This window comes from Epinephelus fuscoguttatus, linkage group LG11, assembly GCF_011397635.1.
Source record: "Epinephelus fuscoguttatus linkage group LG11, E.fuscoguttatus.final_Chr_v1".
Classification (NCBI taxonomy): Eukaryota; Metazoa; Chordata; class Actinopteri; order Perciformes; family Serranidae; genus Epinephelus; species Epinephelus fuscoguttatus.
The window spans coordinates 20,961,353-20,979,311 of NC_064762.1; the positions used below are offsets into that span (position 1 = coordinate 20,961,353).

The 17,959-nt window shown below is 40.9% G+C and overlaps 2 protein-coding genes across 2 annotated transcripts; both read left to right on the top strand.

The window, feature by feature from the left end:
• The first annotated feature begins 3,753 nt into the window (after positions 1 to 3,753).
• Positions 3,754 to 7,882, top strand: ttc32 (tetratricopeptide repeat domain 32). Its single transcript, XM_049590392.1, has 3 exons — positions 3,754 to 3,894; positions 4,108 to 4,274; positions 5,764 to 7,882. Exons 1-3 carry the CDS (start codon positions 3,779 to 3,781, stop codon positions 5,889 to 5,891), a joined length of 411 nt encoding a protein of 136 aa, XP_049446349.1. The 5' UTR covers positions 3,754 to 3,778; the 3' UTR covers positions 5,892 to 7,882.
• Positions 7,883 to 8,041: 159 nt separating this feature from the next.
• zpax1 (zona pellucida protein AX 1) lies at positions 8,042 to 14,307 on the top strand. The gene is made up of 21 exons (XM_049590391.1): positions 8,042 to 8,193; positions 8,274 to 8,350; positions 8,433 to 8,528; positions 8,613 to 8,737; positions 10,046 to 10,189; positions 10,304 to 10,387; positions 10,480 to 10,644; positions 10,716 to 10,812; positions 10,890 to 11,107; positions 11,188 to 11,344; positions 11,422 to 11,630; positions 11,729 to 11,846; positions 12,263 to 12,462; positions 12,534 to 12,645; positions 12,728 to 12,897; positions 12,975 to 13,069; positions 13,153 to 13,283; positions 13,472 to 13,661; positions 13,771 to 13,912; positions 13,993 to 14,125; positions 14,215 to 14,307. Exons 1-21 carry the CDS (start codon positions 8,174 to 8,176, stop codon positions 14,295 to 14,297), a joined length of 2,766 nt encoding a protein of 921 aa, XP_049446348.1. The 5' UTR covers positions 8,042 to 8,173; the 3' UTR covers positions 14,298 to 14,307.
• Positions 14,308 to 17,959: the final 3,652 nt, after the last annotated feature.

Here is a 17,959-nt window from a genome sequence, read left to right on the forward strand (position 1 = left end):
TACAGGTAAAGCTGAAGTAGGCAGTTTGATTTTGGTTTTATTACTCATAATAACCTTTGGGGATAGTGTAATTTGAGTGGACTAAGAGACCTTTAGACTTCTGCTCCTCCTCTTGGCTCTGTTTTCAAGCTGAAGAAACTCTAGGCCGTGACGGAAGACTTTGGCCAATCACAGGTTGCGTACGCTGCAACACAACCACAAAAAAAGGAAGACGGACTTACCAAAAAGAGTGTCTACAAAGAGAGTCAATATCGGCGAAGCATTTTAGAGATGGACAAAAAACATTGATATTTTTTAGCTGTCTGCTAACTGGAGCTAAAGGCTAATAGCATCAAGTTCACGTTTAGGTAGCTAATGTAAGCTAGCAACTCAAATCACAGTGTGTCCTCCAACTCACTCCCCGCAGCTACAGTCCACCTCACCACGAGGAGAGGTGGCAACAAGACCCCCAGTCAACAGCCATAGCAACCCAAATCCAGCTAGCGCGACTTCCTGCTGGATCAGCTAACAAGCTAGACCCACTGTGACACCAGGCGCTGGGAGGTTTGCCCAACATGAGCCGCTGCAGCCGCCAACTAAAGGCTTATCTCGCAAGCTGCTGCTAGCTCGTCTCCTAGGGAAACAGTTTGCAACGACAAAGAGTGAGGCAAAAAAGATAAAATAAATCAATGTATGGGAAACACTTGGTTACTGTGTGAAGGCCATGCTTTTGGCCGTGGTCGTCTGGTGGGAGGGGCTTATGACAGAGAGGGAGGGGCTGCAGGAGGAGGTGTATTTTTAATTTCTGATGTTTTTTTTTTTTTTTTCTCTTTTCCAGATTTCTGCCGACACTAGCTTTAATGTTACTAATTATTTAATGTGCGTAGACTAATTCTGGTGCACTTGAGTTGAGGGGCGGGCAGCGATTGAACGAGGCCACTCTTTCGGGGTACCATTGTCATGCTCAGACAGTTTAAGTGAGACAAGTTGAGGGTAAACTTTTGGTTGAACAAAAAAGTGCCTTTATAGCTTTAACATTTAATATTCCTCAGCTGATCTCTACTAAAAGCAATATTTTGGGATATTCACTTTCATGCTGTGAGTTAGATGAGAAGATTGATACCACTCTAATGTTTAAATATGAAGCTACTAATGACTGAATACTGATTTTATGACACTAATACTCAGGTAAAACACGATTAATATATTGCCAGAAAGGATAACATTATAAGAAAAGGGACAACTGGAATTCAACAAAATTAAGTCCTACTGTGTTAAGTAAAGTAGAGTAAAGAGCAGAGTAGTAAAGTAGTGTCTGTCAGTGAAAAGGATAAAGGTGTGTGATAAATGTGTGTCCAGGTCCTGCCAACCCAAAGTGGACTTTGATACTTTGTGTTAAGTCTCTCAGCAAACAGCAACATTTAGGGTGCAAGAAGAAGCACCAGCTCCTGCACTGTTGAACATAACAGTCTTTGCTTCAGGTGTCCAGGTCGCCCGGCTCTTGCCAAAGTAAACATCATAAGACTTTCCATAGCATTACAGCAGCTGCTTTAAGAAGTTTTAAGCAGCCTCGCATAAACAAATCTGACCTCTAATGACGGACACAGTGGAACCAGGTAATCCTGTCTCATTTGAGGGGAGACACTACAGGTATACACACAGTTTTGTCATGCACTTGTCACTTTTTAGATTTGGGGTTATTTTATCTCCATAACATGTGGACTAGTAGAAAGAAAATTTCCAAAATACACATTTAGGTGTTTATCTGAGTTTAGTTCTGAAAATGCGAATGAGTGTATATATAATTAGATAGTGTCTTATTCACATATCTAAACATAAAATTTACTTGGGGCTCCCACGAGCTCACCTGGTCAAGCAGGTGCCCCATGTACAAAGGCTGTGTTCTTTGCTGCATTTCATCCTACCTCCCTCTCTCTGCTCCTTCCCCCCAATTCTGTCCTATCAAATAAGGCAAAAGGCCCCCACATAATATCTTTATAAGAATTTTAAGGACACTTGAAATACAAAATAATAATTGTTTTAATGTCAGTTACCAAAATGGGAAGTTTCATAGTGATATCTGTTCATTGTAAGTTTTATCCTATTCACCTTTAAATGCATGAAAAAGCATTTGAGTCTCTTACTGAGTGTGACTCTCTGGATGTTTTGGGGATGCAGAAACCCTTTGATTCATGTGATGATGTAACTGCCCACAGTTAACCTACTTTTCCACAGGTTGCGTATTATTGCCATTTTCTCAGCAGTGTCAAACAGCCAGCCGCCAATATCCTCTTCCTCTGGGTCAAAGTGGTCTCCGTTTGATGTGTTTCAACTCGTCCACACAGTCTGGAGATTAATGGGCCGCAACAGGGAAGTGCACGGCTACTGAGTGACCTCTGCTTCCTTAAGGTGTCATTTTTCACCACGACTGTTGACTTCCTCACCTCGGAGATTGTCGGGAATTTCTCATCAGTTTGCTTATGGGTTTGCTCCTTGTTCTGTATTTACTGCAGCGAGTGTGCACACTGTCCTGAGAGCAGTGTGACACATGTTTGAGTCTGTGAGGGTCAGGATCCTTCTCTTTAAAATGAAAAACACATCCATTGCTACATTACTGGGCTAATATTATTTCACATAGTTAGCCACAGACTGGATTTTATGTTAAAAGTTCATGCTTATACTATATATAATCATATATAATTTGAACTGCACCTATCTACAGTGATAACTTCACTGTCTTGTCTCAGGTCAGTCAAGTCTGCCACCTGCTGTTAAAAAAAAACATTTAATCTTACGCATCAGAAATCAGTTATCCTCTGTGTATAAATGATTTATGGTACAGTAAAGTCTGAAGGCCAATCACCACATGTTAATTACGTTATCTAACGAGAGATAATATTGTGAGACATGAGGAAAACAGTTTAACCGCCTATTTACTTGCAGAAGAGGTGAACCAACTTTTTCATAGGAAATCTTAAATTGAAATGAAAATAAAATTAGGATAAAAAAAACCCCATAATTGTTTATTAATCTCAAAGGAAATGTTGGTGCTGAAAATGCTTACTATGCATAATAAAATAAATATATATCCCACTGTAAAATAAAATACACACACATATTAAAATAAAAAAAAAAGTGGGAAAATATCTATGCATATGGAACAACAGTGGGTGCAACATATTAATGAAAGTGCAGGGCGCTGGTTATTGTGGGTTTTTTTTTTTTTCAACATATTTTATCAGCATTTTAGGGACAGTCACAAAACAGTTTAGTGACATGAGTTTTTCCAACAATGAACCTGCACCCACAGCCCTCATACAAGGTTGAGGAATGGCAATAAGAACAGCAAAATATCTGTTAATAATTAGAATTATCACTGAGGTACATTAATATAAAGCAAAGAGTAGAAAAAAGACAAATACTCTTATAAAAAAATAGATAAAATTAAAATAATGCATTGTTAATGTTATATTCAACAATCATCTCACCCAGGTGGTAGAGAGTGTTATATATTTCACAAAAAATGAAAAAAGAGGCATCTGTGTCACAAAAGTGCAAAAACACTGCGTCTTCGTTACTATTTAAATATAACATTAGCATAGAAATATAGGATAGAAATAATATGTTATATTATTTAATTAAGTAAAGTCAAAGTGATAAAGACAAAGGAAAATTATAATACAGTTGGTCTGTTAATGTTAAGCCCCGCCCATTTGAGACACACTAAAATATGATTGGACGGTCTCTTAAGTGACATCACTTCCGCAGCTGTAAAACACAACAGACAAACCTTCACATAATGGAGGAAGATAACTCCCAAACACTTGAATATGCTCACTCTGAATTCAAAAGGCGGAATTTCCAGCAGGCAGAGGAGCTGTACACGAAGTATATCTCTTCCTGTTCACAGTCCAGGTACAGTTTGTTTCTTTATAAAGGTGTTAATCGAGCTAACGGTCACCAACTGTTGTCCACCCGGTGTTACACAGTATTCTGCTACCTGTCAGATTCTGTCACCCGAGTTTAGCTAACTGTTAGCTAACGCTAATGTCGTTTCTCTCTCTTCGGTGTCATTTAATTGACTTCATTCTTATAGAAATCATGTTTAACGGTGTCATATTTCCACAGGGAATGTGAAGCTAGTAGTTTGGCCACTGCTTACAACAACCGCGGACAGATAAAGTACCTCCGGGTGGATTTTCATGAAGCGGTGGAGGACTACACTTCCGCCATACAGACTGACAGCGGGTTTGAAGTACCGTTTTACAACAGAGGGCTCGTCCACTACAGACTGGGTGAGGATACATCAACACTTAATTGACAAAAGTACACAATGACACAGTAGGTAGCTCTGTCATCTTCAAAGTTGACGGAGCGAAGTGAGTTACTTCTTCTTTTACTTCTTTTAATGGCGGCTGGCATCTAATAGGTGGCTTTACCGCCACCTACTGGATTTAGGCTAGGGGTCTCTTCTTAGGATAAGATGAGTAAGATATTCATTTATTCGTCCCACAGTGGAGAAATTTGCACCATTACAGCAGCAGAGGGATAGTGCACACAGGAAGCATCAGTCAAAAAAATACAAAGCAATATATAAGTAAGTAAAATAAGTAAATTGTACATGTCAAGAACCGATATGCAAACAGTATAAAAACACTGAACAATATAAAAAGGGAGCATCAGAAAGAAGCAGAATATATAAGGAGACAGAGACTGAGTGGCTGATTTCACATTACTGACTGATGTAAGTATAGATATTTTGCAGTTAACAGATACAAATGTCGCACATGAGTGATGATTGACTCTCCATAGTTTTGGTATGTGTGATCTACTGGGAGCAGAGTTGGTTGTGTCATCTGACAGCAGCAGGAAGCAAGGACCTGCAGTATCTCTCCTTCAGACACCGCAGGTGAAGCAGCCTGTCATTGAAGGAGCCACCCAGTGCTGTCAAAGTGTCCTGCATGGGGTGGGACATGTTCTCCATAAGGGATAATAGTTTGGCTATCATTCTCCTTTCTCCACTACCTCCACGGGGTTGAGGGAACATCCCAGCGCAGAGCTGGCCTTTTTTATCAGTCTGTTAAGTCGCTTCCTGCCACCTGTCGAGATGCTGCTGTCCCAGCAAACCACTCTATAGAAGATGGCTGATGCCACCGCATAGTCATAGAAAGTCCTAAGAAGTGCCCCCTGTACAAAGGACCCCAGTCTCCTTAGCAGATAAAATCCACTCTGGGCCTTATTCACCAACTGTTCTAAAGAAGAAATTTCTTCTTGAAACCAAGTTGTGCAGTTTTCACAAAGATTCTGATCAGTGTTTTCGTATTTGAGATTTGTTCTACACACACTCAAGAGCACTCTTATGCACATTTTGTGCTGACATGTTTCTGCAGAATAATAATAATTTGTGCATTTTCCTCAATTCTGTAGTTGTAAAATATTATAGGATTTATATTACAATGATTTTTTTCATCTTTTTAAATAATTATTTTACAAAAATATTCTGGTCTTTAAAAAAAAAAAAACACACTACACTACCACTTAAATTCACAGAACTTATGTTACATTATGCTATGGTGTGATCACAAGGTGGGTTGATGATGTTGTATGTGAAGTCAGTTTGGTGTGTCCTTCCTCTTTATGACACTAGATGGAGCTGTGTATTTTCTGAAAGCTCTTGTGCTCATGCTGCCCAGAAAATAAAACTGCTGACTCCTAACAACCCAGTTTGGCAGTACATGACAAATCATAAACTCACTAAGTATTTACAATTTTTTTATTTTACAGGTTTTTTTGACGATGCCAAGAGTGACTTCCAACAAGCATTAAAGCTCAATCCAGATTTTGAAGATGCCAAAGTGAGCCTGCAGCAGACAATACTGGACCAGCAGCACAAGATTAACAGGGGATACTGACAGCCAGAGTACATATATTATATATCCTTAAAACTGGTGGCTGAAGAGAAGATGTATATTCCGTCAAGTGTTGTCAGTTGAGTTGATGTGTGTGGACGATAATGTTTAATTTATGTTTTTAAAGGTGGACCCCAGGAAGATAAGTGGTGCTCTAGGGCACAGCTATTGGGGATCCTAACAAATAAACAAAAAAGCTTAAATTTATGTACAGCTGTCATCTAACAAATTAAGATGTCGCTGTTTAATCTGAGGATGAACACTTTGATTATTTAAAGATGTCAGCGTGAAGATAAATCTAAAAGTGAAACATAAAACAACGTGCACAAAGCAGTGACCACTGTAAATCAGATGATAGCTGCAAAAACATTTTCAGTTTGAACACATGAAAGGAAGTAGACAACCCACTGGATCAGGCGCGACGCTTGTATGGATTTTTGTTAAGCAGAGCATTGATAATTCCTTTTCTGCACTGACTCGAGACTCTTCCTGTTGGAAATAATGTAATGGCCTCATAAATGAAAGTAGATTATTGTATGAGTCTGTGAGTGGACAGCACAGACTCATCGACTCGAGCAGGAGCACCAGGTGAAATGATGAGCTTTGGTTTTACAGTCCGTAATAAATGTTAGAGCACCATCTTGAAGACACTGGGAGGAGGTTTGCGACTATAAACAAACCATAATCAAGTGTTGGCGTACAGTAATGATGAGCAGGCTCTCTGGTGCAAAGGAAAAATGTGTTTTGTGTTTTAAATGCTGGCATCATATGTTTCTGCAAACCATGAATGTGTTACATTTGTATGTTTCATATGTATTGTATTAACATAGTATATTAATTGACTTTGTCACTGAGAGGTTGAGGGGATGGTGGATGTGTGACACCTGGCGAGACACCTGCCAAGCTGCAGATCACAGTTCAAGACCAACAAATCCATTTTTTTTAGCATGTCATTGCTAAAAAAAAACCCAGCTTTTTCGTCACCAAATGCAAATGTGTTTTAGCGACCTGTTGCTGTTTTTACATCACCGATAGTGCCATGAAAAACAGTTGCATTTTACCAGACATCTACAGCTTGTACAGCCACGATTGTGACACCAAAACTGGACTTTTTAAGTCCAAATATGATCTCTTCCTAACCATACGATGAATTACTGGTCAGGCCTACTGGGCACAGGCCTGGGAGCCTGAAGCAGCCTTTACCTGCAAAATTCAGATGTACATGTGCTCACCAGGAAGAGACAAAAAAAGCCCACAAAGAGATGCAAGGGGACTGCAAAGAGAGACAAAATAACTACCGGAGGGGGCAAAGCAATCATAAAGAGACACGAAGCGACTACAGAGGGAAACAGAACTACAAAAAATACACAAAAATACTCCAAATAGAAACGAAATGATCTTAAAAAGACACAAAACGACAAAAAAGGATTCAAAATAACTTCTATGAGAAACGAAATTATCTATAGAAGGCACAAAACTACAAAAAAGGCATAAAATTACTCCAAAGCGAAAGATATTGATCTTAAAAGAACACAAAATGACTGCTAAGAGACAAAGTGACCACAAAAAGATTTATACGATTACAAGGAGAGGCAAAACGGACATAAAGTGTGTGTGTCTTGCGCTTTTGTAGAAGAGAGGTAGTGGGGCCTTTTCCAGAGCTGCGCCCAGGGGTCCAGAGTCTCATAATCAACAACATTCCTAACCACATAACCAAGAGGTTTTACGGCTAAACTGAACCACACTTTAACCACAGCGTTGTTCAAACATACAGTTTCATCGTGTCTGCTACATAATAACGTACACATGTAACATATCAATGGTTTGCAGAAACATACAGTGCCAACATATATTCTGATGATTGGGTTGGTTTTAAGGATTTTTTATCCTTGATTCTTGAGACACAAGTTGAATAATTTAAAGAGAGACATTTATGTTACCAAAGACATGTACATATGTTTATAATCACTGAACAATAAATTATTTTTCTCACACTCCTGATAAATGTGTTTTTATTCTTCACACATGCAGTCTTTTAGTAAGAAACATGGAGGCATGTATGAGCGCTCTCACTGCATTTGAGGTGGGTGGAGAGCCACTGATGTGCCTCACCTGTGCACTGTCATTAGCTGATATATAAAACAGCTGGTGTGGGCTCAGTAAAGCAATGGGGCCCTTCACGTCAGGGTTGGTTTGTTGGTGGGGGTGTGCTGGGGTTTCAGTGCCAAACTCTGAAAGTAATTGGATTCTTGTCATTTTTTGTTTGGCTGTATTCAGACTGCAACATGGCGACGCTTGAGAACATGTAAGTTAAGTTTTCTTTTATTTAAAGGCTTTTATCTACCTGCTTTAATGTTTCTAACCTGTGTGTTTCATTTGTTTAAGTTTGTTATGGAACTTGATGGCTGCAGTAATCGTCTTGGGTCAAGCAAGGCCAAATGTGAAGCTTAACTCGCAGTCAAGTAAGTGTTTGTTCACATGAAATCACTATCACCTTTTTAGTGAGTGTTACCTTCTTTCTCATGAGGCTTTTCTTTTCAACAGGCAGTGGTTTAAGGTCAGAGTGTGCGGCTAATCTCATGAGGCTGTCCTTGGACGAGGCTCTAGCAGTGGGGAACCAGCTCGAAGTGGAGGCCGTCAGTGAGTATAAAATATGCTAGTGACAAGCAGATTGGCTCATCAGTGGGAGAAGGGATCCCTCATGTTTGCTGTTTGTCTCCCTAGATGGCACCCAGCACATTGTGTTAACACCCAGCTTGGCTGCTCAGTGTGGATATAGCATGGAGTCTGACCCCTGGGGTAACACCAGAATCTACACATCTCTGATGGGCTGCTATGTGGACAACAAAGTATGTTTTATGGTGTTTTTTCATTTGATTTTATTTAACTTAAAAGTGGCTGTTGTGCAAATTAATCATTCCCTTTTTATATTCAGTGTTTGACCAGGTACATCAACGCTACCTTCGATGCTAGTAGGTTGACAGACTGAGAAACTAAAGGGTTTCTCAAGCTGTTCAAACTGCCCGTGGGACTTTAAATCTTCTGTGCTGCAGCAAAAGATAACTTTCAAATAAAATGTGAGATTGCTCAGATGTAATACTACCTACCTGAGACAACATGCTCTTAATACAAACAGTTAAACTTGACTCAAGTGTTTCACCCATAGTCTTCAAGCAGATTTGTTGCAGTCTAGTTTTAAGCGAACAGAGGAGCGATACCATGTCCTGGATTTTGTAATTTTCCACTGAGAAAGCACTTTCTGGTCCGCATCGTTCCTCATTTATTTCTCAGGGGACCAATGTAAATTGACACCAGGCAGACAGTAGTTCATTTTTATGTCCTTGATGAGAACTTAAATCAAACCTCCAATTAGTGCCCCTCCCCCTTCCCTCTAAAGGACCCAAAGTACTTTACCCTTTGGTGTAAGGAGACCAATGTGAATTTCAGGGCTGCAACTGATTTTCATCCCATAATCTGCCTGTATTTTCTTGGCTTAAATGCTTTGGTATAAACTATGCAAAGTAAGATCTTCAAATATTTCAGCCTTAATCCAAGGTCATTAAATTTACTGATAAATGGACAGAAGCAACTGCAACCAAACAAGTTTGAGTTTTCACCCAAACAATTTAAGCAGTGGCTAAAACAAATCTAAATTTCAGCTAAAATTTTTGGCTAACTCTTTAAAAATCTGAGCAAATTGGCTCAATTTCTTTTTAAAAACACGGGAAGAAGACAGTGAGCAACGAAAGAAATGACCAAATAGTTAGCAAGAAATTAGTAAAATGAGAATTAAAAAAACAAGAAAATTAATAATTAAAATGGTGATACAGATTTATTATTTTTTAAGTGTTCCATGTGTTCTAGTTTTTGTTTTTTGTATTTTTTTTCTTTTTCTCGCAGTTTGTGGGATTTTTTTTTTTTTTACAAAGTTGCTCATTGCCTTTTTTTCATTTGTTTGAACCCCGAGCAAATGGTACCATTTCTTTCAAAGGTTTAAATACTTAAAGGCATTTCAAGGCAGTGCAAGAAAAGTGATTGTTAAAGTTTCTCCAACCCCAGGTTTCAAAGGGCCAATGCCTAAACTACAGATGCAAAAAATGCTTACACAGCAAAGACTTCTGTCCTCATCCATCTCTTTTTGTTTCCTTCCTCTGTAGGATGATACAACATTCAGCGTCGGCTTGAGACTCCGAATGTACGGCCAGAGTCCCTCGGACGTGGTCAGTCACGATGTGACGCAGACTTGCAGCTACACTCGGTGGGCCTCCAGAGAGATTCTCTGCGACAGGAACTACATGGAAGTAGGTCGCTTTACTTTGGGGGTTTATCATCTTGTGTTTGTGTGTGGTGACAAATTATGAAGTGAGTATTTATTTATTTATTTATTTATTTATTTATTTATTTATTTATTTAAGGTGTCGAACCACTTGGCTACACCTGATCCACAAGCTGAAGCAAAGGGGCAGAGTCAGGATGTGAAGGTCAACACCATTCCTGACGTATGTTGACTTTTTTTGAGTTACTACAGTTTTTACCCTGCACCATTTGGCATCCCCTTCAATAGAATTTCTGCTTTCTTCCCTTCCTGTAGGCCTCTGGTGCAGAACATGGTATCTGGAAGATGACGTTTTTCACCCCAGAACCAGTGTCAATGGTGCTGAAGGAGGCTGAGCAGGCCGGCTACGGGGCTACGACCACCTCCACCCGTCTGGTTATGCGAAGCCCGTACAATACAGCCGAGACGTACTCGGAGGATGTAAGCAACACACCCATCTCAGTGTTTTGTTTCATTTTCGTCTAAATGACACTAAAACAGACATCTTATAGGTGGCTGGAGTCCCCATGGAGGTTTTCAGGGCAAGCGCTTACTACAAAGCACCACATGGTTTGAGTATGGTGAACCTGGCAGCTGCTTGTCCCACAGGTGATTCTCATGCTTACTATTAATTTCACAAATTGCTAAGTTGTTGCAGTTATGTCAGCAGTTGCTTTGTTTAACAGGTGGCGTCCTCTTCACCGACGACGTAATCTCTTGGCACGTACCTCGCCGTGTGACACCTCTGGTGCACGGCAACTTTAAAATCCTAGAAATGCACATGGGCATCAACGGGCAGCGGCTGGACAAGCCTCAGATGGCGGCGCAGGGGTACAGGCTGTCCACCACAGACTTCCACATCGTCATCGAAATCCCAGTGGGCTCGCCTGATGGTTACTACAAGGTTGGAAAGTCTCTGGATTTGCTATGCAAGACTCACTGGGCCATTTGCATGTTTTATTAAAATGCCATGAATAATTGCAGAGCCATGCCCCAGATTACCAGTACCACATCACCTACATTGTGGAGCCCATGCTTGAGGTACTGTGGAGGGCAGATGACACCCACGATGATACCAGATACAAGGTTTTGTTCCCTATCACCACCCCTCTGATGCCCCGACCGCCCCACGTCCAAGACAGTAAGTCTATTTTATGGTAAGCTATAGAAACCCAGACTCATGTGAAGGGTGTGAACGTGCCACTTTCTGTTCCTCAGACACCGTCCCAGAGGCCCGGCTGTTCAGCGTTCACTTGGGGACCTTCCTTCATGATGTGGTGCTGAGGAACATCACCTTCTCCACCGGGGTTCTCACTGTTGAGGAGTGCAACGCCAGAGGCTTCACGGTCCAGGAGCACGGCTTCCCCAATGGCACAAAGAGCTTCTCTCTACAAGTGCCCTTTGATGCTGACGTTGTCCTGAAACACGTATGTGGAATTATAGATGCAAAACACCTTTTTTGCAGTTTGCTCTCTGCTTAAATGTTTTCAGTGACATGACAAGCTTTTTCTTTTGACATCTGCAGAATCCTGAACGCTTGGTTACGACCTACACCCTCCCTCTGATCTTTGGGTTCATGATCCAGCCTGAAGAAACTCCATTTGCCCATCCAGTGGACGTGCAGGCATCTCTGCAGGATGTTGGTGAGCTCTTCTTGTTCATGATGGCTGCTTTTTCCAGAATTTAAGGGACCTTGTCTGAAGATTCTCAGTCATCCAGGTCATGGTAATCGTAAGTGCTATATCGTAGGCCACTGGACTTTAAACCCTGTGTGGGTGGGAACCCTTGCAGAGTCATAGGGGTCATGTGAGCTCTTAGTTTCTCTGCAAGGGTTCCCACCCACACAGGGTTTAAAGCCTGCAACTTCGTACCAGTCATTTAGAACTGAAGAAGCTTCTTGGATGAGAGGTGAAACGTCTTCAAGAAACGCAAGCAAGTCCAGTTGCTTACGATATAGCACTTATGAATTTAAGGGGCCGTTCACCCCAATTTATATATATATATTTTTTTTTTTAGTGCTGCTACACAGCCAACTGCTTAATACAGTCTCTGCTTCTAGTGCTGCCCACCATCACTGGCACCTGTGACCACAACCAGTTCTACATCAGCGTGAAATTCGGCAGCCAAGGCTCCAATTTCCAGGCCATGGTTGGAATTCGAGAGCTAACACCGGAGATGGCCGAGGACTACCACTTCCAAGAAAACAGTACCCACTTGAGCCTTATACTGCCGTACACCGCCCAGGACACAGTGTTTGAGGTATGTCAGGAAACTGCAGAATGTCTCCATAAATCTGAAGCGCTGGATAACTTCACTTCCTGTCTTTTCAGCTGATCACGGCATATTCAGTCAGAGCCAGAGTCGACATGCTTGTGTTTGATCACAACAACTGGGTGCTGGCTGATCTCTACCTGTCCTGCAACTTCCCCCTAATGACAACTCGTAAGACATGAAAATTGTAGCATTTTTTTTGCTGCTTGCATTATGGGATGTTTTCTTAATCTGTTGCCTCTTTGACCGTCAGAGTGTTACCCCAATGGAACAATGACCGCTGTGGCTGTGAAGGTGGAGTCGGTGCCTAATCTGGAGCCAAGCTGGTTGACTCTGAGGGACCAGTCCTGTAAACCAGTGTTCAGTGACAGTCGCTTTGCATATTTCTCTTTCAGTGTTGACTCCTGTGGGACCACAAGAACGGTAAGTATAAGGTCTTATTAAATCCAGAAACTAAAGTGCTTGTGTTTAAGGTTTTAATGCCATCTGCTCTCCTTTAGTTCTTTGACCACTACATGATGTATGAGAATGAGATCAGCCTGTATTACAACAACAAAGGAGCAGCCTACACATCACCAGTTGATCCAGAATACAGGTAGACTCATTAGTCTTAACCTGATGTACTGTTTATCATTATTAGGTGAACACATTTAATGTGTTTTTTTTTTTCTCTTGTAGGCAAACTATTTCCTGCTACTACATGGTTAATAAGACTCAGACTGTTGCATTCAGCGCTAAACAAAGAAGCTATGAGCCCACAGCAGAGATTGGCTCAGGGCAGCTGTTGGCGCAGATGAGGCTAGCTCAAGGTAAGGTTACTAAAGCAGCAGTTTCAAAAATTGCCATTTCCATAAGTCACTGAGGCCTTGTTCACATGGACACTGGTATTTTTGTAAACAGCTTCTTATGCAGGTGGTGTCCAGGTTTGAAAAATGGAGCTCCCCTTAAGACACTAACTTTTGTTCGGTCCATGTCATCTTCCCCTCTTCTCCTCCAGATTCATCATACAATCTCTTCTACCAAGCAGAAGACTATCCAGTACAGAAATATCTGAGGCAGCCTCTGTATTTTGAGGTGGAGCTGATGGAGTCTACTGACCCACATTTGGAGCTCATCGTGGAGAACTGCTGGGCCACCCTCAATGAAGACCAGACATCTCTGCCCAGCTGGGACATCATTGTGGACGGGTATTGGACAGCTTCTTGCAAAATTCAGCTTTTCAACTAGTTGTTTAAATGGAAACAAAGGTGAAATCCAGGTTTCAGGTGTTTAAAGGCTACAATGTTTCTTCACTAGCTGTGAGAACCGTGACGACAGCTATGTGACAGTTTTCCATCCTGTCGTGAGCAGCGCCAGGGTTTTGGTCCCATCCCACGTCAAGCGCTTCTCCATGAAGATGTTCACCTTCACTAAAGACGAAGAGGTTCTGAAAGACGAGGTGAGACTCAAACATCCAAATGTGGTACCTGTTCTCAGCAGGCGGTACAGGCTACATCACTCCAGCATGTCTGCCCATAGATTTATGTCCACTGTGAGGCGGTGATATGTGACACAAACAGCCAAGCAGACAGTTCCTGCAGAGGCCAGTGTGTGCATCTTGCAGGCACGGCTAACTCTAGACACCAAGGGATAAAAGGAGGAGTGAAGAGAGGTAATGTAACCAAATGTGGAATTATGGAGTTGAACTTTTAGATATCTGTGTGCAGTTGGTGGTCTTAACATTTTACTTTGTGTTTCCAGAGCGAAGAAGTACAGACTCCTCCCTCCACAGGCAGATCTCCTCTGGACCTATTCACATATTGAACACTCGGTCAAAACTCTGAATAAACAAAGTTCTTAACTACTTGTCAAAGTTTTGTTTTTTTTTTTTGTTTTTTTTTTTTTTTGGCCTTAATGAGATTCTTTGAAAACTTTGAATATGTTTAACTGTCCAACCTGCATTACATACAGCAAAATCAAACTGTAGACACTGCTGTGACTATTGGCGTACTTGAGGCCTGCATGACCTCAGGCACTTTAACTAGCATTCCTGCTCCTTTTTGGGAAGGCTGAAGATTGGCCAGATCAACACGAGGTGACTTGTTGTATACAGACATACTGTACGCATCTAGAGCTGCAAGAAGCAATTTTATAAATTGTTTGTTCAGAGGATTAACTTTGCTATGAGATGATTCTCTTTACTAGCTAGAGTAGTGCCCCACTTGCTCTTGTAAGCCTTATTTTATGATCTCAATTTTAGGGTTCTTTAAGGAGCCTTAACCTATGGTGCATTGCCCTCTTGAGCTAAACTAAAATGTTGTATGCACTGACTCTTTAAAAATCCGAAATATGGCTCATGTAATGTCTTTTTGCAAGATGGCCCAGAATAGTATACTTGCCAGCCACTTTATTAGGTACACCTTGCTAGCTTGACACCCCTTTTGCCTTCAGAGCTGCCTTAACTCTTCATGGCATAGATTCAACAAGGTGCTGGAAACATTCCTCAGATCCTGGTTCATATTGACATGATGGCATCACACAGTTGCAGATTTGTTGGCTGCATATCCATGATGCAGATCTCCAGTTATTTTCATGACTGTTGCCTTTCTATCGTCTTGAACCTGTCTGGCCATTATCCTCTGGCATCAGCAAGGCATTTTCACTCTGAACAGCCGCTCACTTTATCTTCTCTTTGTCGGACCATCCTCTGTAAACCCTAGGGATGGGTGTATGTGGAAAATCCCAGTAGATCAGCAGTTTCTGAAATGCTCAGACCAGCCTGTCTGGCACCAACAACCATGCCATGTTCAAAGTCACTTAAACCCCCTTTCTTCCCCATTCTGATGCTCAGTTTGAACTTCAGCAGGTCGTCTTGACCATGTCTACATGCCTAAATGCGCTGAGCTGCTACCACGTGATTGGCCAATTAGTTGAACAGGTGTAAATAAAGTGGCCAGTGAGTAATTTCTCACCTTTCCCAGTGTTCTCTAGCTGTGCAGATTATCTTGCCATGTTTTCTTATCTCCTCTACCTGAATACAATGTTGGTGAATGGAATTATATTGCTCACAGAATTAAATTTGGAAACTCAGCATCTGCTCTTCCACAAACAGTTTCCACTGGAACTGCTGTCTACTAAAAATGGTTGCTAATAAGTGACGAAGTGTGTTTTTGATCATCCAGAGTGACGATGTTGCTGGAAAGGTTTATTTTACCAAATGTAATAGTGACTTTTATGTTAAGCCTCAAAAAATAAATTGTAGATAAGTACATATAGACTGTGGAGGCTCATGCACACCTTCAATAATTTGTAGACTGCACACTGTCTTATTACTTGCAATACACTTCATTTAAATACACAAAATTTAATTCCTTGGAACTTTACCTGATGAAGATCAAAGGACTGAAATGTTGAAAGTGGTCAAGAGATCAGTGAAAAACACATTTGTATTTTAAATTAAATCACTTGTGTAAAAAATGAACATACGCAGTTTGCATGCAAAGTATTTTTGTTTATGATAAACAGGTAATTCCATCTATTAGGAAGCAACCAACTCCATTAACTGAACAATAGTCTGACTCACCAGATGTAGATGATGATTAAAAGCATAGCATTGTGGTGCCGATTTCACCCGGCATCCTCCTTTCCTTCCTTCCTTCCTTCCACTGTCTGCATGTAACCATTTCCACCTCCCATTCACTACAGGAAACAACAGCAGTCTCTGAGCTAACAGCTTGAACGCTGGAAGTGGCACGTTTTGATAAAGATTTGAATCGTGCAATAAGGCCTGCCTGCTTTGTTCTCTCTGTGAATTGTTGTAAAGATTTACAACAAATAAAACAACTTGTGAACGCACCTCAGAAAAGCCCAGACTCAGAAAACGGATCAACATGGGGTACAAGAATCCTGTGAGACTGACATGACCAGCTGGATTTGATTCACTACATCTTTTCTCTCACAGCTGCATGCACCAGTCACATTGACATCACCAATGTACCAATCCACTTCACATGAGCTTCTGTGACACCATCATAATGATGATCTGCTATAAATCCATACTTTAGCTCCGGGGTTCCTCCAGAGCTTGAATCACACAGTGACACACGACTGTTGTAGTTTTTGTGGCCTTTTCTTAGGTAGGGCCATTTTGATGACAGTGCTCGCCTCCCTACGTGCAAATGTTCAAACGTAACAAGTTCATCCTGACACTGTTGTGCAAGGGCACTGTCGCTATATCCTCAGCATAGTGCTGCCCAAAATGACTGTGATGGGTTTAAAAAAATAAAAACACACCAGAGTGTTTTTTCCCCTACAGCAGAAAGATAATCGTTGATTCCAGACCTTTCTCTAACGCTGACACAACGCTGTGGAGATACTTCTGGATATGCAAAACTAAATTCCGTTTTACACTACCTCTTCAAGGTGGGAATTTCATGCCGTTATGCCACCCCGCTGTTCTGTATAAATGGTATAATCGTGGAATGGTGGGACAGAGTTGTCTCGCCTTTAAGCCAGCAATGGAGGTAGAAACAGCACCAAAACAATGCCTCTATAAACAGGACAGTTGGCAGAATCATGGGTGGCACTGATGTGATGTTTTGATGAGGTGTTATGCGTGTGATCCACCTTAGGAGGTTTAAAAAGTAGCTGCTAGCAGTTAGCAGCTAACTCATAGAAGAAGTACAGCAAGTACAAGTAAGCAATGACGTCTGGAAGCTGCTTACTCTCCCAACAGAGGACAAGATGTAACGGAGACTTTACATAATTGTGATTGCCATGTTAATGCCATTATTACTGTTATATAGAGCTGCCAACGCATGTGTTATAGGTGACACTAGAGGCTGACACTGGTGTGTTACAGTCTCGCTTGTCATGCTTCTTGATTCTTCTTGATCCTCTGATGATCGGACTCATTTGGCTATTTATAAAACAAAACACACAATATAATTACTCATTCTTATTTCATTTATAACGCTACAACCATTTCATTGTATATTATATATATTTCAGATTGTCTACTTTACTATTTTATTATTTATTTTATTTTATTGTCTACTTTAATATTTTATTTTATTTTATTTTATTTTAATGTCTATTTTAGTATCTTATTTATATCTTCATCTTTATCTCTTGTTTCCATTCATGCTGTATTTCTGTTTCTACTTTGCACAGAGCATTGGAACAAAAACAATTTCCCCCCGGGGATTAATAAAGTATTCTGAATCTGAATCTGAATCTGAATTCTGAATTCTGAATTCTGCGATGCCGGCATGCAGTCTAAAAATCACACACTGGGTTGGCATGATGCTACTGTCATTTGGTTTAGTGTCAAAATGCAAAGGCAGCATGAAGAAGGAACTTTGTAGCTGCCATATAGTGCGATCTCTGTATAAAAAGGCTTAAAAGGAAATGGCCACTTTAGAATGAAAATACAGACAGTACTTACTGACCCTCATGCCAACAAGAAGTCCAGTGTAGTTTTTTAATCCACAAAACTCGTTTGGGG

Coding starts and splice junctions, on each gene's coding strand:
- ttc32 (XM_049590392.1), top strand. CDS start 3,779: ATGGAGGAAGATAACTCCCAAACACTTGAATATGCTCACTCTGAATTC. Junction 3,895..4,107: donor TCTTCCTGTTCACAGTCCAG/GTACAGTTTGTT, acceptor ATATTTCCACAG/GGAATGTGAAGCTAGTAGTT. Junction 4,275..5,763: donor GCTCGTCCACTACAGACTGG/GTGAGGATACAT, acceptor TTTATTTTACAG/GTTTTTTTGACGATGCCAAG.
- zpax1 (XM_049590391.1), top strand. CDS start 8,174: ATGGCGACGCTTGAGAACAT. Junction 12,898..12,974: donor CCTGTGGGACCACAAGAACG/GTAAGTATAAGG, acceptor GCTCTCCTTTAG/TTCTTTGACCACTACATGAT. Junction 13,284..13,471: donor GCAGATGAGGCTAGCTCAAG/GTAAGGTTACTA, acceptor CTTCTCCTCCAG/ATTCATCATACAATCTCTTC.